Consider the following 21197-nt stretch of genomic DNA (forward strand, 5'->3'; position numbering starts at 1 on the left):
CTGTTTTGCATGTTCTCTGCAAGTGCAGGGGCTGCTTAGTACCCAGGTCTTTGTTTTGTTGTTTTATTGGGGTTGTTTGGGGTTTTTTGGTTTCTTTTGTTTTGTTTTTGGTGTGTTTGTGTATGTGTGTGTGTGTGTGTGTGTGTGTGTGTGTGTGTTTTGTTGTTGTTTTTGTCTTGTTTTCAAGACAAGGCCCCAGCTTACAGCCTTGACTGACCTCAAATATGGCTCCTTCTGCCTTTATCTCTATGTTCTGGAATTATATGGGCCAACACATCCAGATGTTTAAAATTTCAAAACAGGGACTGAGGCAATGACTGTGGATAAAGCACTTGGTATGCAAGCCTGAGTGTCTGAGTTCAAATCCCCAGAGCCCACATGAAGCTGGGCACAGTAGTACCCATATATAATTCCAGTGCTCCTGGGAAGTGGGAGGCAGAGGAGAAGTCCCAGGAGCCCTTGGGCCAATTCAAAGTTATCCTTTGACTTCCACAAACATACACATTGTCTGCACACAACACAGCACTAATAAACGTGCACGTTTTTGTTTTGTTTTGTTTTTCGAGACAGGGTTTCTCTGTGTAGCTTTGCGCCTTTCCTGGAACTCACTCTGTAGCCGAGGCTGGCCTTGAACTCACAGAGATCCACCTGGCTCTGCCTCCCGAGTGTTTGGATTAAAGGCATGTGCCACCACTGCCTGGCCACACTTTTATTTATTTATTTATTTATTTATTTATTTATTTATTTATTTATTTATTTATTTATTTATTTATTTTTGAGAAAGCCACTGTCTGTGTAGACCAGGCAGTCCTGAAACTTAAAGAGATCTCTCTGCCTCCCAGATACCGGGATTAAAAGACATGCACTACAGTTCTTGACACACACATACACACAAAATTTGTTTTCGAGTTTTGAAGTTGAGAGTTTAGAATGTGCCTATATAAACCTACTTAAGAAAAAAAGGCTCAGTTATTTTAAGGCTTAGTTATTTAGTTATTTATTTATATGAGTGTTTGTCTGCATGTTATGTATGTGCACCAGATACTTGCCTAATACCCAAGGAGTTCAGAAGAGAGCATCGGATCCCCTGGAACTGGAGTTACAGACAGTTGTGAGCCACCATGTGGGTGCTAGGAATCAAACCTGGGTCCTCTATAAGAACAGCAAGTGCTCTTAACCATTGAGCCAGTTCTCCAGTCCATACACTCTCTACTTTTCCCTACAGAACCAGAATACTGGTCAGTTCACAGTTTACAACTAAAGAACAAGTGGAAAGGAGAGAGAGAGTGTGAGCCCTAAGTAATTGCCGTTTCGGGACATAGTCCTTTGGCAGAGAGAGAGATGTTCATTCATAAAGATGCACAGTGGAGGAGGCCTGGAGGGAAGGAAACATGAACATTCTTATATAAATAAGTAGAACAAGCTAGGGTCTGGAGAGATGGCTCAGTGGTTGAGAGCACTGGCTGCTCTTCCAGAGGACCGGGGTTCAACCAGGGTTGAATTCCCAGCACCCACATGGCAGCTCACAACTATCTGTAACTCCAGTTCCAGGGAACCCGACACCCATGGTAAAAATACCAATGCAAATGAATGATGCCATATCTTTGCTTCCTGGAATAAGATTTTCCCTATGTTTTGTTGTTCAGTTGGCTCTCTTGGTTTTTTATTTTTCTATTTCCTGGTTTTGGTGTTTCTTATTTGGCTTTTGAGATGGGGCCTCATTCGACATAGCCCTGGCTGGCCTGTAACTCACTATGTAGACCTGGCCTTGAACTTGTGATCCTCCTGTGTCACCCTCCCGAGGGCTGGGTTTACAGGCCCATGCCAGTACACTTAGCCATTTCCTAATTTTTTGACAGAAATGTGACTGTAAGCAATAGTTCCATGTTTTTCATTAGATAAAGAAATCCCTCAGCCATAGTGACTATCAGAAGGCAATCAGATGTGGTGGGAACTCCATAACCTGTCTGAAGGAGATGACTGCCCATTTCTTGGCCTTTGGTTAATTCTGCCACGTAGGCCAGAATATCTGACTTAAACAAAATGAAGAATCAGAACTTTTATATCAAATCTTCTACCTTTTCATATTAACTCAAAAGATTTACAGTGTTAACCAAACAAAACAGCTTTGGGTTTTGCCGTCTTTGGGTAAATTGACTTATAACTGTTGAATCAGATTTGTTGCCCATCAGAATGTTATTTAAGATAATCTCTTTGAAAGAGAGAAATAAATTTGCCTGAAATTTAATATCATGCCCCCTTGTAGTCAGAAGTTTTTCTGTCCCAGGAACCACTTCCAAATTACCACACAGAGACTTGTAGTAATTGTAAATGCTCGGCCAGTAGCTCAGGCTTGTTGTTAACTAGCCCTTACATTTTAAGTTAACCCATAGTCCTTATTTATGCCTGCCATATGGCAATACCTTTATTAGTATGCCACATTCATCTCCTGCTCCCTCTACGTCTAGTTGGCAACTCCTGGCTCTGCCCTCTTCCTCCCGGTATTCTCCTAGTCTGGCTCTCCTGCCTAACTATATCCTGTTCAGCTATTGGCCAGTCAGCTTGTTTATTAAGCCAAGCACATATCTTCACATCATACCAAGGGATTATTCCACAGCATTTTTTAAAAAAATTTAAAAACTTTTAAAAATAAATTTAGGAAGCAGTGATTTATTTCAATTCTCCAGGTGCTCATGTGTGCAATATTATCCTAAGAAGTTGTAAATGGTTTCAACACTTGAACATAGCCTAGTGGGCCCCACTCCAGGACGATGGTTCCTCTGACAGTATTCAAGTCTGAACATAATTATTTGCCTTGGGCGACCTGATCTGTTTCTCTAGGATAGTATTTTAATTTGGATCTCTCTCTCTCTCTCTCTCTCTCTCTGTATGTATGTATGTATGTATGTATGTATGTATGTATTGTTTTTTGGAAACAAAGTATCTCTGTGTAGGCTGGCCTCGAACTCACAGAGATCCACCCGCCTCTGCCTCCTGAGTGCTGGGATTAAAGACATGCGCCGCCACTGCCCTGCTGGAACTCACTTTATTAAAGCTTAGTGTTAAGAGTGACCTATGCAAGATCCAAGGCACCCGTTGTCCCAGCTCTGAGAAGGGGAGTTGGACACAGGATCCCATCACTAGCCAAGAATCTGTTTGCACTTTGGTACCTCGCTAGCAAAGGGAAAAATCAGTTTTCTCCAGTGGGGTTTCACTAGATGCATCAACCACACTCCAGGGCGGGCCCAGTGCCCAGGAGTCTTTGGCTCACAAAATGAATTCCATGGTATCCTTGCGGAATTTTTGTTTCCTTTCGGCATTCTTCCGTCTCATTTGTCTTTTGTTTGTTTTGATTTTCATTTGTGTGCATTTGGTTTGTTTGTTTTTAGAGAGTGACAGAATATAATGAGAGATGGGAAGATCTAAGTATATTGTATGAATTTTTTTTTTTAAATACCCAATGAGTACATTTTTAGAGGACTAACTTGTGCAGACGTCACACTGCTCTCCATGTCTGTGATTTTTCAGGTAGCTTACAGCCTATCTCTCTGCCTCTGTCGCTTCCCAGGTAACCTGCGGCCTGTTTCTCCTTGGCGCTGGCTGTTCTCCGTTGTGGTTCCTGTTCTGATTGCCTGTAATGGCTTCAAAAAGAAAAGTCTAGACCACAGTGGAGCTCTAGGAGGTATGTTTTCATTCTGAGTGTTTGAAGTCATTCTACTGTAAATACGTTCTTTTATCGAATCTCATGTTTTCTGAGTGCTGATGATGACTGAATTTATTTATTTATTTATTTTTTTAAAACCTTTTTAAAGGTAGAGGCTCACTATGTAGTCCTGGCTGGCTTGGAACTCACTATGTGGACCAGGTTGGCCTTGAATTCACAGAGATCTGCTTGCCTTTGCCTCCCGAGTACTGGGATTAAAGGCATGTGCAACCAGGTCTGGCTATGACTGAACTGACTGAACTTCATCTCAGTGATTCAGCATTCCCATTCTGTAGAATTGCAGAAACAAATACCTTTAGAGCAACGTGCACATTCCACTTTGTGACTGATGTGAATAGGTGAACAGGATTGCCCTCTGTGGACCTTTTTTGTTTGTTTGTTTGTTTGTTTTTGTTTTTCAGACACAGGATTTTTCTGTGTAGCTTTGCGCCTTTCCTGGAACTCACTCTGTAGCCCAGGCTAGCCTCAAACTCACAGAGATCCACCTGCCTCTGCCTCCCAAGTGCTGGGATTAAAGACATGGGCCACCACCGCCTGGCCTCTGTGGACCTTGACCTTGGCTCTTGTGTGCTTAGTGTGGTCTCCTACTGGCAGAATTACTGGGACACTCTTTCTAGGTGTAAAACGGAAGAGAAAAACAACTCTTGGAAATTGCTCCCAATGATCTCAAACAGCTGGGTTCAAATCTTGTTTTAGGTTGCTTTTTAGACCTGAACTGGGCACAGGCTTTTGTGTTCTTTATTTACTGAGCACTTCCTACTCTCTGCCACTATTCCAGAAACAGGGAATAAAACTGTGACCCAACACAAGGCTTCTGCTTGCCTGGCTCTTTTATTTTACTTTACTTTTTATTTATTTTTTTGTTTGTTTTGTTTTGTTTTTTCGAGACAGGGTTTCTCTGTGTAGCTTTGCGCCTTTCCTGGATCTCGCTCTGTAGCCCAGGCTGGCCTCGAACTCACAGAGATCCACCTGCCTCTGCCTCCCGAGTGCTGGGATTAAAGGTGTGTGCCACCACACCTATTTTGTTTTTGAAACAGGGTCTTACTGTATAGCCCAAGCTGGTCTCAGACATGAAATCTTTCGGCTTCAGCCTTCCAGGAACTTTTACTGTTTGGGGCTGGGGGCCATTAAATGATAAGTAAATAAAAATGTATAAAAACTTTTCAGACGCCGGGCGGTGGTGGCGCACACCTTTAATCCCAGCACTCGGGAGGCAGAGCCAGGCAGATCTCTGTGAGTTCGAGGCCAGCATGGGCTACCAAGTGAGCTCCAGGAAAGGCGCAAAGCTACGCAGAGAAACCCTGTCTCAAAAAAAAAAAAAAAAAAAAAAAAAAAAAAAAAAAAAAACTTTTCAGATAATATTGAGGTTTTTGAGGGGAAAAAATGAAAATATAATAAAGCATGTATGTTAGAAGACACAGGGCAGTTTTCTCCCCTAGATACGGTCCTACGGTTTTCACTGAGGCAATCTGGAGCTATGGCCCAGAGAAGCCAGCCATGAGAATGGTTCAGAAGCAGTTCCGGGCTGACAGGAACAAGTGCATCAGCCTTAACATGCCGGTCTAACTTGTTCAGCAGTAAGGAGATAGCTCAGTCAGGCAAGTGGTAGTGAGGACGGGGAGCATAGTGAGAGAGAAAGTTGAAGAAACAGACTAGGGCTAGCAGGTCCATTCAGGCTGGTGCCCTCCAGGAAGGGTTTTCTCTCAAAGCATCAGGCATTGCTAGCTTCCGAGCAGAAGACCAACAGGATCTGCGTTGGCAAGAGAACATTCACAACCACCAAGGCGTGTGCTCTCCCCCTAAATACTTCCCATATATGAGGACTGTTCATGCTAGCCTTTCTTTCTTTTCTTTTTTTTTTTTTTTTTTTTTTTTTGGTTTTTCAAGAAAGGGTTTCTCTGTGTAGCTTTGCACCTTTCCTGGAGCTCACTTGGTAGCCCAGGCTGGCCTCGAACTCACAGAGATCCACCTGGCTCTGCCTCCCGAGTGCTGGGATTAAAGGTGTGCGCCACCACCGCCCAGGCGATGCTAGCCTTTCTTGACGTCACCTACCCAGCCTTCGGAATGCTGCTGATTACCAGTCCCTGTGCACAGTCAACACTCTGTCCCCTCTGTTTATACAGAGGTTACTGTCTGTGAAGGTCTGTCAGCTGGAGTAGACCCTCAGAGAGGGAAGAGTGTGGCTGGTAAAAGAACAACCCTAAAAGCAGGCAAGGTGACCTTGAAGAAAAACTGGGCCTTCTCCCTGTCTCCTGTGAGGGTTTCCAGTGTCTAACCTGGAGGATAGATCACAGAATTAAAGAAACGTAAACACCAGGCCAGCTCACTGGCTTGGTACCTTCCCAAGGTCACAGCATGGGCTACCATGGTGCTATAGTTTCGTGAAAGTAAAAGGGTGTTTTGTTGTTCTTGTTGTTTTATGTTTTTCCCCCCAAGGGCTGACCTTGAACTTGTGGTAAAGCCTCGGCTTTTCCAGTGCTGGGATTACAGGCTTGAGCTACCACACTTGACAGTAAAAGATGTTTCTGGGCTCTTTTTTTTTTTTTTTTCTCGCTTTTTTAAATTTATTTTTCTGTTATCAGCTTGATACAGTATAAATTCTTATCTTAATAGTGAAATGTTTCATTGAGGTTTGCCCAGTAATTGAGTAAAACCAAAACTTATTATAAGCCACAGTCATCTTAGGGTCCCCCCTGCTATGTAGCCTCCATGGTTCTGTGGGTTGCAGTCTGATTGTTCTTTGCTTTATATCTAGTATCCACTTATGAGTGAGTACATACCATATTTGTTCTTCTGGGTTTGGGTTACCTCACTCAGGATGATTTTTTCTAGTTCCATCCATTTGCCTGCAAATTTCATGCTGTCATTGTTTTTCTCTGCTGAGTAGCACTCCATTGTGTATGTGTACCACGTTTTCAAGGTTTATTTTTATTATTTTTAATTATGTATAGGTATGTGTGTGTCTCCATGTGGGTATGTGCACCTGAGTGCAGGTGCTTGCTGAGGCCAAGGATGTAGAGGCATTGGATCCCCTGGATCTGGAGTTACAGATGGTTGTGAGCTGCCGGATGTGGGTGCTAGGGACTGAACTCTGGTCCTCTGGGGAACAGAAGAGCAATGCTTTACTTCTGAACCATCTTTCCAGCCCCCTGAACTTTTTATTTTTTATTTATTTTGAGGCAGGGCCTCACGTAGCTCAAGCTGGTCTTAGTAAATTCTACAGAGCTGAAGATAACTTGAAGTCCTGCTTGCACCTTACAGTGTTGGGATACAAGTATCTGGCATCACACCAGTTTATGTGATTCTGGGACTCAGTTCCAGGGCTTTGACCATTCTAGGCAAACACTCTTCCCACTGAGCTATGTCCCCAGCCCCGGATCCTTTTTGGTTTAATCCCAGCATTCAGGAGGCAGAGGCAGGTGGATCTCTTTGATTTTAAAGTCAGCCTGTTCTACATAGCAAGCCAGGCAAGCCAGGGCTACAGAGTGAAACCCATCTCAGGAAAAAAAAAGGCCCTCCAGCACATTCCCGTAATCTCAACAGCTCTATAATCTCTGTACCATGGAGGTGCAGGCTGGAGGTTCCTGAGAGTCCAAGGTCACCCTTAGTTACATAGTTCAAATTTGAGCCTGTATGGACTATATGAGAACATGTCTCCAAAAAAAAAAAGCCCTACAAGTTTAGCTGGATATCCCTATAGAATCAATGATAATTAAATAAAATGATTACCTGAGAGTTCTTTTTTCACTAGACAGAGCCAGTGTTTATTGGATGTTATCGATTACTATTGGATATAAATCTTCAGAATCACAATTCCCTTTATAGTTGAGAAATATTATTTGCACGCTACTGATGGTTTTCTTTCTGTAGTAGTTGAGATTGAAAGTTAAGTAGATGCATTGACGTTTTCTTATAAATGTTCTTACTATATATTCAGTAAGTATTAAGAATGACTATGTACTATTTGCTTAACAAGAGCAATGTCACTCTTGCTGTGTGCTGGGCATTTAGCACTTTGGAAGTATTGACTCTTTAACAAGTAATTTGAGCAACCAATGTTTGACTATAATACCAATCATGTTTTGCTTAAAAAATATACTTTATATCTTAGAGTTTGATTGATGTGAAAAGATAACATGACCATGACAACTCTTATAAAGGAAAACATTTAACTGGGGCTGGCTTACAGTTGAGAGGATTAATCCATTATCATCATGGTGGGAAGCATGGCGGCACACAGGCAGACGTGGTGCTGGAGAAGGAGCTGAGAGTTCCACATCTGGATCCTCAGGCAGCAGGAAGAGACAGTGACACACTGGCCAGGCTTGAGCTTCTAAGACCTCAAAGCCCACCCCCTAGTGGTGCACCTCCTCCAACAAAGCCACACCTACTCCAACAAAGCCACACCTCCTCCAACAAAGCCACACCTCCTCCAACAAAGCCACACCTCCTAATAGTGCTCTTTCCTCTGGGCTTTGGGGCACCATTTTCTTCAAACTGCCACACTTTCTCATGTGCCCTTGCCTTGGTGTTTATTATTCTTTTATTTATTTATTTATTTTTTTTCCTTTTTCAGAGCTGAGGATTGAACCCAGGGCCTTGTGCTTGCTAGGCAAGCGCTCTACCACTGAGCTAAATCCCCAACCCCGGTGTTTATTATTCTTGATCTACAGCAAGAAGGGCCAATGCCTTGAAAGTCTTTTCTCCCCCATCTATTTATTTGTTTATTTATGTATTGGTGGAGAGAGTAGTGAGTATACATATTTGGGGTTCAGAGGACAACCTGTGGGAGTCAGCTCTTCCACCAAGCATGCCAGTTCCCGGGGGTCAAGCTCAGGTCCTCAAGTGACTTCACCCACTGAACCACCTCACCAGGCCTGAAGTTCTTGAAAAGTCTTTTTGATTTGCTTCCAGCAGAAGCCTCCCTGGGTCCAGCATGTCTTCCTCAAGGATCCCTCTGAGGTTTCCCCAAGCTGGTCTGGCACCCCACTGCTGGGTATCAAGGGATGCTCGCCTCACTCTGCAACTCTGGGAGAGGAGGCACCCACTGGGGCACAGGCTGGGGAGACTACTGTCTTCTCCTTGCCATGAGGGAATTTTGAAGCCCTGATAGATCACTGACTGACCGGCACCATTCAAAATGAGCTACCAGAGCTATCCAACATGGAACAGATGGATGCGACTCCAAGCTCATGACTTCTTCAAGTCAACACTTTAAGAAGTGTTGACTTTAAGAACATTTAAAAGATCCCAAAGTGCCATCCTCCAGGGGAAGAGAAAAGGAGGCAGGGGCCTCTGGAGGTTTGGGAGGAAGAAAGCAAAGGAAAAGAATCTGAAAACCAAAGGGAAAAATGACAGAGATGGGAAGAAAGACGTCAGTGCTGCCCAATCAGGGCATCAGATAGCCAGATCTGTCGCCTGAGACCAGGAAAAAAAACCAAGGTAACTGGGGAACTGAGCAGATGCTGGAAGGAGAATTCAATGTGTTTGGAGTTATCCAAGAGGCCTATACATATCCTGCCACCATCTGTCAAACTAACAGAACGTTGTCATGCAGTAACCAATTGCAATCCCTCCATCCACCCCCTACCCCCACCCCACCCTCCGCAGAGCTGGGCTGTCTAGTAAATCTCATGATGCTGGCTCTCAGTGAAAATTCACTGACCAGTTTATTTGATGAGGTTGCAGATACTTGATTTATGGCATAATGAGCTGAGAGAAATGCCTTCAGTGATATATAGGCTAGATTCTCCCCACCCCCCATACCTTCATTCTAATTATATAACGACTGTGGGAAAGGACATAAAAACCTGCTGAAACTCAGTACACTCAGCATTGGAGAGAACAAAGTCAAACAGCTATCTGAAACCAGTGAATTATGTAGCCTCATTACAAATCTGGGTGTAGCTCACAATCAACTTGAACACCTTCCAAAGGAGATTGGAAATGGCACACAGATGAACAACCCTGACTTGCAGCACAGTGACCCTCCCAGATACAATAGGAAACCGGTCCAGTTTAAATCTCCCTGGCCTGAGACAGACTAGATTATCAGCAATTCCCAGATCATCAGCAAATGTGGTGGCTTGGGGTCTAAATTTAGAAAACAGTAACATTTCTGCTCCACCAGAGGAAATAACTTGGAAAGTATAATGGTGTTTCCTGTGGTTGCTGTTGCTAGGTTGAGATTACTGGATAGACTCCATCATGATTATTTGGAATTATCCCTACCACAGGACAAAAATCCAGACAGTCTGGCTCTTGGGACTGGATCTCATATCTGTGGGTTTGGGGGTATTGAGACCTTTCCTAGAATAAATATATTTTCTTAACTTTGGGGAAACAGAAACATGGTAAAGAGTTTTTTGTTCGTTTTGTTTTTCTTTTCTCATTTCTGAAAGTTGCAGATCTACAAAAAAATTGTGAAAAAAATATAGCAAATAAATTACACAAAAGACATATTCTATATATGCTATATGTGTTCATTATATCATTTACTACAATAAGTAATTTTGAAGACTTCTCCCTTGCCGGGCGGTGGTGACACACACCTTTAATACCAGCACTTGTAGGCAGAGCCAGGCGAATCTCTGTGAGTTCGAGGCCAGCCTGGTCTACAAAGCAAGTTCCAGGAAAGGTGCAAAGCTACACAGAGAAATCCTGTCTCGAAAAACCAAAAAAAAAAAAAAAAAAAACTTCTCCCTTGTACAATGATTTGAATGTCTCGCTCTAAAGATTGCAGTTTTATGTCTTGATTCACCTTGTGCATCCTTCTCTTCTGGGGTATCGGTGTCTTCACACTGTGCCCCATTGCTGCTGAACTGAATGCACTTTCCCCATATGTGGGGCAGTGGCCTCGAGCAATCCAGTTCAGGGCCGTCACCTTTAACCCCATCCCTCCTTTACCGGTAGGTGATAGTACAGGTCTGGGAAATGGACACATTTTGTAGACGCCATTGGTAGTTCGTGGACGCTATGTAGGATGTGCGTACACTGTTTGATGACACTTTCTTTCACTTCACGAACAGCACAAGGTGACTGTGCACCCCTTCTGTAGCACTCTTTATTTTTTGTAAGGCTGGTCTAGGCCAGTTTAATCGTTGAAGAGACCTAGAGCAGGTGCATCCCCGACACCAGCCTTAAACACACTTCCCATATAATGAAGAACTGCATATGACTGTAATTACATATTGCTGCCTGCCTTTGTGTTTTGTCATTGCCCCTACGTATCTTGTTGGGCAGTTTGTTCTAAACAACATTTTTTAGAATGAAAACTGTAGTAGCAAGATAAGAATTTGGACTTGTGCTCTTCCTGGTACCTGGACTCAGACAGGTAGAAATCTGTGTTCATAACTGGCAAATTTGTAAGGAGCAGCTAAGAAATAAAGAGAGGTAAATATTTAAAACCCCAGCATGCTTAAATGTTCTGAGAAACTGTTGTAGATGTTCTCTGCATTTTACCAACTCGTAACCTTCTTCTGCATCTATGGTGTCTTTTCAGTTACATTTTGTTTATAAAAAGAATTGTTACAATTCTACCTAGAATTTGTGTGTGAGTGTGGTTTTTTTCAAACTAAATCTCATAGCCAAATATGTTTTTATATTAAGATTATGGAACTTAAACTTGAGAGGTAATGGCCTAGAGCCTTTTCTTGAGAATATACGTGAGAACATATAAAAATTTTAAACTTCTTTGGATCCCTTCTGTTTGCTCTCGATAGCTTTCTCTGATGTCATTCTTGCTTTTCTTATTGAAATCAAAAGGGAAAGTGAAATGTCTTTAACTGTTGCCAAATACCCAGTATTTAGTATCGTAAGCTTCCTGAGAACAAGGCTTCCGTCCACCCTGAGCGGTTTACCTAACAACTGTCACAGCACACAGAGGGAAAGCCCCTGAGTACCGAATGTTCTTTGGATAATGACTGGCACAAAATAAGTGTTTAGGAAGGAAGTGTACATTGACTGAAAAATCTTGGCTCTTGTGGGCCAGTGGTGGCGCAGGGCTTTAATCCCAGCACTTGGGAGGCAGAGGCAGGCGGATCTCTGTGAGTTCGAGGCCAGCCTGGGCTACCAAGTGAGTTCCAGGAAAGGCGCAAAGCTACATAGAGAAACCCTGTCTCGAAAAAACCAAAAAAAAAAAAAAAAAAAACAAAAAAAAAAGATCCAGACACTTAGAGCCCTTCATAGCACAGAAATGCTTCCGTGTGTGGAGCCGACACAGAGCATAAGGTACACGCTGAAAAAGAAACTTCAGGATGGTGTGGTGGGAAGGACAGGACTCTGTACAGGCGACTTACTCCAAGGAAGGACTGTCCAGTCATTGTTAGCATAGTTCCGTCTGGTAATGCACAGCGTATTCAGCCTTTGACTTGGCAAGTTTCAATTTAATTTCAACTGCCTAGATAATTCGATTTAATGAGTAACCACCTCTCCCTTCATTTTCAGTAAATACCCAGTGAAAAGACCTTGTGTGCCAGGCACAGTTCTAGGTGCTCAGGATATTGTGATATTGGTAACAGTAAATGCAATGGATTCAAACACTTTCTCAGAACTTCCAATTCTCATCATGGAAGATAGATAACAAAGATAAATGTGATCCCATCAAGAGCCCTGCCTACCAGGAAGTGCTGTGAGCAGAAGATAAGGGTACCAGCAGGGTGAGGTGTCAGGAAAGGCCAGAGGCAGTATAATCGTCCCTGCGAGTGTGGTCTTACCCATTTCCCTCACTGTGTTCAGCTCTGGCTCATCTTCCTGAAACAGAAGCCTCACTTTTGAATTGATGAGAGCCAAGAAAAGAAGCTGATGTTATCCTTTGTCACGGAGATTAATTGCCACTTTATTATCATCTAAAATGTAGAACTACTGGGTGGACAGGAATATAAAACATATGTTCAGACATGCCTTCTTCTTGTAGTCAGTCTATGGGAGAAGTCACATTATCGTTAGAAGCTGTTCTGATGAGCACAAACTGAGAAACAATATAAATCGACAGGTCAGAAGGAGGTGGCCTCCTTGGGGCAGAGCTCAGCAAGTGTGACACCTCCTTTACACAACCATAATCGGTATCCCTGGTGAAGAGAGAGTGGCCATCAGACTCTTCCAGATGGGGTACTCTGAGGACACACTTCACCCATATGGCACATGGGCCCGCAGGAATATGTAACCCCAGACAGCGAGAGCATCCTGAAACATCACGCTCCTTCAGGTGCGGGCATCCTCTCCAAACATGTTTGCTTGTTTGTGTACATGAGATCCCACGTTACACAGACTAGTCTCAAACTCTTTGGCTCTGGACATCCTCCCGCCTCCGTCTTCTGGACAGTTGAGAGTGTGGGCATGTGTTTTGAATGCTTCCTTAAAATCAGTCACTGTTTGAAAACTGAAGGGTTGCCTGACACCAGAGAAAAGTGTGAAAATCCAAAATCACATTCATAAAAGTTCTTGCAAGACATGAGAAGTTGATTTTCTTTTGACTTTTCATTTTAAAAGAAAATCCCAGGATGTAAGGGAGGAAATGCAAAAGTTAGGAACTTGTAAAATGATAATCTCCACTCCCGAGAGCACTACAGGCAGTTTGAAAAAATCTCCAGATTTACCTTCTGTTCTGACTGCTGTATAATGTTTATGGCCGAATAATTAAGTCATTCTCATCTTCAAATTGAGTATAGAAAGTCTGCCTTAAAATGATCTTATATCGTTGTCTGAGATCAAAATATGGTTGAAAACTATCAGTTAAAACGGCTTCAGTTTGCTGCTTGGTAGTAACTGAGTTGGATTCATGAAGATGTGCTAGAAATGTATGTCAGATTTTGATTTGAAAATAAATGAGCTGGGCAGTGGTGGTGCACGCCTTTAATCCCAGCACTCGGGAGGCAGAGGCAGGCAGATCTCTGTGAGTTCGAGGCCAGCCTGGTCTCCAAAGCGCAAAGCTACACAGAGAAACTCTGTCTTAAAAACCTAAATAAATAAATAAATAAATAAATAAATAAATAAATAAATAAAGTGCAAAGCTACACAAAGAAACTGTCTTAAAAACCTAAATAAATAAATGAATGAATGAATGAATAAATGAATGAATGAAAATATTCTTTTTTTTTTTCCTCTCAAAATATCAGTTTCTGGATTTAAGTCTAATTCTGCGCTTACATGTGTTTCTTCCAGGGCTAGTGGTTGGATTTATCTTAACCATTGCAAATTTCAGCTTTTTTACCTCTCTGCTGATGTTTTTCCTCTCATCTTCAAAACTCACCAAATGGAAAGGAGAGGTGAAGAAGCGTCTAGATTCGGAATATAAGGAAGGTGAGATGAATTATTCTGACACTACTTCATCCTAACAGGAGCTTTTGATTAGAAGCCGTCAGGCTGGAAGAACAGATGAATCTTATCTGAGGATGGCTTCTGTAGCCTAATTCAATTAATTATTTCTTGTGCCACAGTAACAAGTAACTGCAGGATTTTCGTGCCAGTCTGCTGTTATTCATTCTGCATTTATTAATAACGGTATAGACTATGGACAAAGATACCTTGCCACTTTTATTTTTTTAGGCTACTCTACTTTTCTGAAACTTAAAAATAGATGTTTCTATAAATGATTTTTTTTTCTTTTGCTTTCCATTCTCCATCTGCTTGCCTGTCTCCAGGAGGCCAAAGGAACTGGGTTCAGGTATTCTGTAATGGAGCCGTGCCCACGGAGCTGGCTCTGCTGTACATGATAGAGAATGGCCCCGGGGAAATGCCCGTAGATTTCTCCAAGCAGCCCACTGCTTCCTGGATGTGTTTGTCTCTCTTGGCTGCACTGGCCTGCTCTGCTGGAGATACCTGGGCTTCTGAAGTTGGCCCAGTTCTGAGCAAAAGCACACCTCGGCTGATAACGACCTGGGAGAAAGTTCCAGTTGGTGAGTTTGTGTGTGTGTGTGTGTGTGTGTGTGTGTGTGTGTGTGTGTGTGTGTGTGTCTGTGTGTGTCTGTGTGTGTGTCTGTGTCTGTGTGTGTCTGTGTTGCATATGTACACATTTGGAAGCCAAAGGTCAGGCTTGGGTGTACTTCTCAGGAAGCCATCCACTCTGTTTTTTGCACAGTATCTCTCCTTGGTCTAGCACTCTCCAAGTAGGCGATGCTGGCAGGACAGCAGGCCAGAGGGATGAACCTGCCTCACCAGTGCTGGGGTTGCAAGCACATGGTACCACACCCGGCTTTTTCCTTTGCTTCTGGGAACTGAACCCAGGCTCTTGGGCTTACGTGGCCACCACCTTACTGACAGGGCCATCTCCCCAGCCCCAGCTGTGAGTCTCGATTTGAGTTTGATTAATGCAAACTAAGAGCCAAACCTCTTGAGTTAATGTTTTCCTCTAGAGCCTTTTACAGTTTATATTTGGTCTTTTTAATTGTAAGTTGGTGATTCTATCTGTAGAGAATGTGAATGAGACTTAGATACACAATAAAGAAACTTAAGAGATTGACCCACAGAGCAATGGACAAGGAAGAAAGGAGGACACTCAAGTATTGAGGGCCATATGTATTTGAGACAGGGTCTCTGTGTGGCATTGGCTATCCTAGAACTCACTCTGTAGACCAGGCTGGCCTTAAACTCACAGAGATCTGTCTGCCTCTGCCTTCCAAGTGCTGGGATCAAAGGCGTGCACCACCACTGCCCGGCTCAATTATATTTTTAACAAACAGTTTGCCCTACAAATCTATGGATTCAATCAACATTGGGTTATATATATATAAAACAGTTTGATGGTGGGGGCGGGCTTGAGAGATAACTGAGCAGTTAAGAGTGCTTGTTCTTACAGTGCTTGTTCAGTTCCCAGCACCACCATGGCGACTCACAGCTATACCTCTAGCTCCAGAGGTACCTCAGGCCCTCTTCTGACCTCACGGCACCAGGCATGCACATACGGTGCACAGACATACATGCAAACAAAACACTCATAAGCAAGAAATAAAGTCTTATAAAACGGAAGGTTGCTGGAGAGATAGCTGAGTAGTTAGGCACACTGGGTGTTTCCCAGAGGACCCAGGTTTGATTCCCAGTACCCACATGGCGATTCACAATCCCTGCAGTTCCAGGGGGTCTGACGGCCTCCTTAGCCATCAAATACAAAGCACTCATAAACAAAAAATAAAGTAAATCTTAAAAAGAACAGCCTTTACAGTCCTTTTTCCTTATGATTACTCACCAATGTTGTATAACTATTTACAGTGTAGTAGTAACTGGAGTTGGGAGGACAGGGTTTATCTGTGTAGCTGGCCTCGAACTCAGAGATCCTTCAGCCTCTGCCACCAAGTGCTGGGATTAAAGGTGCACACCACCATGCCAGATGTAGTAATTATGAGTAATCTAAAGTATGTGGGAAGGAAGCTGTTAATAGGTTATATGCAAATAAAATTATCTTTTGATTTTATTCCTGTGATCCTATATATCAAAATTTTGCACATGTTCGTGTCTTAGTTTCCCTTCCCATTGCTATGATAAAATACTCTGACTAAATAAACATAAGAGAGGCCGAGCGGTGGTGGCGCACGCCTTTAATTCCAGCACTCGGGAGGCAGAGCCAGGTGGATCTCTGTGAATTTGAGGCCAGCCTGGGCTATCAAGTGAGTTCCAGGAAAGGTGTAAAGCTACACAGAAACCCTGTCTCAAAAAAAAGAAAGAAAGAAAGAAAGAAGGAAGGAAGGAAGGAAGGAAGGAAGGAAGGAAGGAAGGAAGGAAGGAAGGAAGGAAGGAAGGAAGGAAGGAAGGAAGAAAGAAAAGAGAAAAGTGTTTATTTGGCTCACACTTCCAAGTTACATCCCATCATTACAGGGAAGTCAGAGCAGCAAAGAACTTGAAGCAGGTGGTCATATCACAACCACACTCCGGAACACAGAGCCATCCGTTCATGCATGCCTTTGGTGTTCAGCTGGCTTTCTCTGTCTACTCTTGTATAGTCCAGGATCCCTGCCCAGGGAATGATGCAGGTCTTCCTGCCTCATTTACTGTAACCAAGGTAATCCCCACCAGGCATGCCCACAGGCCAGCCTGATCTAGGCAGTCCTTCCTTGAGGCACTTCCCAGGTGACTCTAACTTTTGTTAAGCTCACCCACTTTCCCGCTGAGCTGCCTCTCCAGCCTAGAGGACTTTCTCCCAAGTACAGCATGGTTTCGCGTGGGTATAACCTGGGAAAATAGTTGACTGCCCACAAGTTGGGGATAGACTGTCATTGCCAGTGCTAGAGAGAGGAGAGAGATGAGGAAAGATCAACAGTGGGGCTCAGTAGACAAGAATGACATTCTGGTATTGTAGTCTAGAGTAGGTGACTAGAGACAACTTAGGCTAGGTTATCCTTTGTAAGAGCTAGAAAAATGGGATGTTTAATGCTTTCACCATAAGGAATGACAAGTATTTGAGGAAGCGGTGGATCCTGTGATCTGAATTAAACAGTGGATGTATATATTCCAATGGCGGTGTCCCATATGAGTGTGTGCAACTTTCACATAGCAGCATTTTGATTTTTGTTTCTTGGGGGCAGAGGTGGGTTCTGGGGATTGGACCTGGGATCTCATGTGTGCTTGGCAAGTTCTCTATACCACAAGCAGCCTCTCCAGCCCCTGTGTATTAGTTGTTTGTTTGTTTATTTTTTTTATTTATTTATTTTTTTTCGAGACAGGGTTTCTCTGTGTAGCTTTGCGCCTTTCCTGGAACTCACTTGGTAGCCCAGGCTGGCCTCGAACTCACAGAGATCCGCCTGGCTCTGCCTCCCGAGTGCTGGGATTAAAGGCTTGTGCCACCACCGCCCGGCTTGTTTGTTTATTTTTTAAGAGAGCCAGCGCTCTTTTCTTTGAATTCATTTTAATTAGGCATGTATGTACCCGTGTGGGGTTTTGTTTTGTTTTGCTCTCCTTGGTATCCCTCACTTGCTGAGTCCTAACCAGATGCTTTGGTGTGTTTCTCCTTCAGGAACCAACGGAGGCGTCACCGTGGTGGGACTCGTCTCCAGTCTCCTTGGTGGTACCTGTGTGGGCCTGGCCTACTTCCTCACACAGCTGCTGTTTGTGAATGATTTAGACATCTCCGCTCCCCAGTGGCCCATAATTGCATTTGGAGGTCTGGCTGGGTTACTAGGATCAGTTGTGGACTCATACCTAGGGGCAACAATGCAGTTTTCTGGTAAGAGCATCTTTTTTTTTTTTTTTTTTTTTTTTTTTTTTTCTTTTCTCGAAACAGGGTCTCTGTAGCTTTGGAGCCTGTCCTGGAACTCAATCTGTAGACCAGGCTGGCCTTGAACTCACAGAGATCCACCTGCCTCTGCCTCCCTAGTGCTGGGATTAAAGGCGTGCGCCACCACTGCCGGCTGTAAGACACCATTTTATTGTAACTTTTGTTTGAAGAAATAGGGAAGAAATATGAACACTTTAAAAACTTGAAAAAGAAAATGTGCCGATGAAACCAACCCAAATGCCAGAAGTGACAGGGGGAATCCCCATAATTTTGGTTTTCTTATTCTTTTGTGTTAAACTAATTCAGAGAGATTTCTAAATCCTAAGGAACAGTGATTATAGTGCAAGAAACAGACTTTGATTTTGAGCTGTCACCAAGTCGGTCCTAGAAAAACAGGACACTTGGATCACATCTTTTTTTGTTTTAAGATTTATTTGTTTATTTTGTATGCCAGCCGGCCAGAAGAGAACACCAGATCTCATTACAGATGGTTGTGAGCCACCATGTGGTTGCTGGGAATTGAACTCAGGACCTCTGGAAGAGCAGTCAGTGCTCTTAACCTCTGAGCCATCTCTCCAGCCCTGGATCATTTTAATGTCCCTCCTTCTATTTGTTTTTGCCAAGTGCATTTGATAATTATACTCGTCTGGCTACATGAATGGCCTTCTTCCCTGTGGTGATTATCCCCACCGTGACATTCTGTCATCACCCCTGAGGCTTTTGTCTCTTGGTTGATTTGTTTCTAAAATAAGCTCTTGTTGGCCTTAAACTCCTGCACTTAAAGCTTCCTTCCTGCCTTAGCATTCCTAGTAGCTAGGACTTCCCTTAGCTGTCAGCAGTTAAGTTTTTACTCATGATATGTGGGGACTGGAGAGTTGACTCAGCACTTAAGAATGTTTGCTGCTCAATCAATCATGGGGACCAAAGTCCAGATCCCAGCACCCACATCCAGCTGTCCATAGCTCTAACTCCAACTCCAAGGGACCTGACTTCCTCTTGTGGCCTCCACGTGCACCCACACATGTGCTTATGCAGACAGACCCGTGCACAAGCACACACAATCTTAAAGAGAAAATATGTAAGTGTGAGTTTTAGTGTGCCTGTATTTTATTCTGTTTGTGCTGTTTTTGAAAATGTTGGGAGTAGGTGGTCTATTAAGAGCAGAAACTGTGATCAAGCCCTCAGTAGATGCAGGATCCAGCAATGGCTCCCTGTGTCCAAGTTAGCACCTTGTTGCTGTGTTGTCCTGTGAGCAGAGGGCCCAGCTGCTCCCTGCAGCCTCTTTTTGTAAGGTCGTCAACCCTGTTCATGAGAGCACAGCTCTCGGGTGTGATCACCTCCCCTACCCCAGCTCTACATGCTGTCACATCCAGTCTTCCCTTCCAGCAGAAGCATAGACGTGAGTCCCAACAGCCTTCTTTGCAGCCATACCATACTGGTCCCTGATGCCCCGTTCTGAGGCCAGATGTGACCCCAGATGTTGGATCCCCAGGTTTGTCTTAGAGACCACTGGGAAGCCAGGCCTTCCATTCCTAAAGGAACTCCAGAGATATAAGAGACCACTGCTGAGGTGCTGTAAAGGCCCCCTGTGCAGGAAGGTCTTTGATAATCAAGGGTTTTAAATATAACACCATATCAGTCTTTCCCCAAAGCACCGAGACTCCTGCACAGATTGTCTCCTCTGGAGACAAGTGCTTGTTTGCTCTTACTAACGGTTGCTTGTGTCTCCCACACCATTCTCCTCCTTCCATCTCAGGTCTGGATGAAAGCACCGGGCTGGTGGTCAGCAGCCCGGCCCGGGAGACCAAGCACATAGCAGGGAAGCCCATCCTGGACAACAACGCTGTGAACCTCTTCTCCTCGGTCTTGGTCGCCCTCTTGCTCCCAACAGCCGCTTCGGGCTTTTGGCCCAGAGAGTGAACTTTCTTTCCTTCCCAACTGGGTGATACTGGTGAGTCCAGCTGAATTTGCCATGTGAAGAATTTTTCCCTAGTGAATAATTTCACCAACCTTGGGGATGCCGGCTCCTCCCGTGTTCCAGTGTGGTGGGATTCCTTGCTGCCCTTTCAGCTCCTTTCATAGCCGATGTCTTTGTGGTGAAAGGTGAAAGTGCGTAAAAGTTATGCACATTTTTCTTCTGCTGCATGAAGCTTCTTGATCGATGGAGCTGTTATTTCCTCTGTGGTTGTATGTTGAGCTGAGAGTCTACATGGTCTCCATAAAATGTTGTTTTGTTCAGCTTCTAAAATCCAAGTGTGTTGACAATTGAAAATGGTTTCCATTTGTGTAGAAACATACCACTATGACAATTGCCCCAAAGTTATATCTGCTTTAATGACTCAACCCAATACACGTGGAAGCCCACAGAAGTACGCTTTGAACTTGAACTTTCCCCATCCTCTGTCTAGTCCCAACTGAAAAATGCAGGCATCGGTACTGCACATTTCTCTTCCTCTCTCACAGCTAATAATGTCATTGTTTGGACAAATTTCTTTTTCATCACATTAGAAAACATAAAGAAAATTATTTTTTACGAGAAGAAATCACTTCAATTTTCACCTTCTGGATGAAGGTATAGCTTGGTGGTAACACTCACCTCAGGTACACAGTACCCTGGTTTAGATGCCCAGCACCGAAAGGAAGTTTACACTTTATGCCTTCGTGTCTTTGAAATACACGTAAGAATCTGGGTGCCACATTGCCGTGTGGAACAGTTAATGAGTCACTGGAAAAACAGTGTAATTATTTTTTTTAATTTGCTTTCATTTGAACTTTGAACTTAATTTTGTAAGTGCCTGGAAATGCTGTGATTTCCCATCAGGAACCTTCTAAGTCATGCATTCCTTTTCTTTGTAGCCTCAGCCTAAGTGGATTCTGTTTGTGACTGTGATCTTCACTGTGTCTTACCTTGTACAAAAGAGGTTTTGAAGGAGCAGGTTATTTTATTAAATATGTCCTAAAATATTCCTTGTTTGATTTCCTATCCTTTCTTCCCCTTCCCACTTCCATTCTTGATGAAATCAAGGAAGAACTCCCTGAATAAAATGCTACCAGAGTGAATGCCGCTTACTCTTTCTAGTAGTGTCTACTGTCATAGGTTATTGATTTAAAACTTAATTGGACTGGAAAGAAAATGAAACTGTTGACACCCTTACTCCTGAAATCATCAACTCAGCCATTTGAAAGCATTGGCTTTTAACATTGGGTGTACACTGGAAGTGCCTGAAGATGTAGAAAAAGTACTGATGTATGTGTGGTGCAGTTCGAGAA

General features: G+C 43.5%; 1 protein-coding gene across 2 annotated transcripts in view; it reads left to right on the forward strand.

Annotated features, from left to right (window-relative positions):
* The window catches only part of Tmem19 (transmembrane protein 19), a 44102-nt gene extending 23115 nt beyond the window's left edge, over positions 1-20987 (forward strand). For both annotated transcript variants that reach the window (XM_028877969.2, XM_028877968.2), the window contains exons 3-7: positions 3569-3682; positions 13886-14023; positions 14365-14619; positions 17667-17876; positions 19684-20987. In XM_028877969.2, coding sequence (XP_028733802.1) covers positions 3569-3682; positions 13886-14023; positions 14365-14619; positions 17667-17876; positions 19684-19847 — 881 coding nt within the window. In that variant the 3' untranslated portion in view covers positions 19848-20987. The remainder of the gene's footprint in view (positions 1-3568; positions 3683-13885; positions 14024-14364; positions 14620-17666; positions 17877-19683) is intronic.
* The last annotated feature ends 210 nt before the right edge of the window (positions 20988-21197 follow it).

Source organism: Peromyscus leucopus, chromosome 18, assembly GCF_004664715.2.
Source record: "Peromyscus leucopus breed LL Stock chromosome 18, UCI_PerLeu_2.1, whole genome shotgun sequence".
Lineage (NCBI taxonomy): Eukaryota > Metazoa > Chordata > Mammalia > Rodentia > Cricetidae > Peromyscus > Peromyscus leucopus.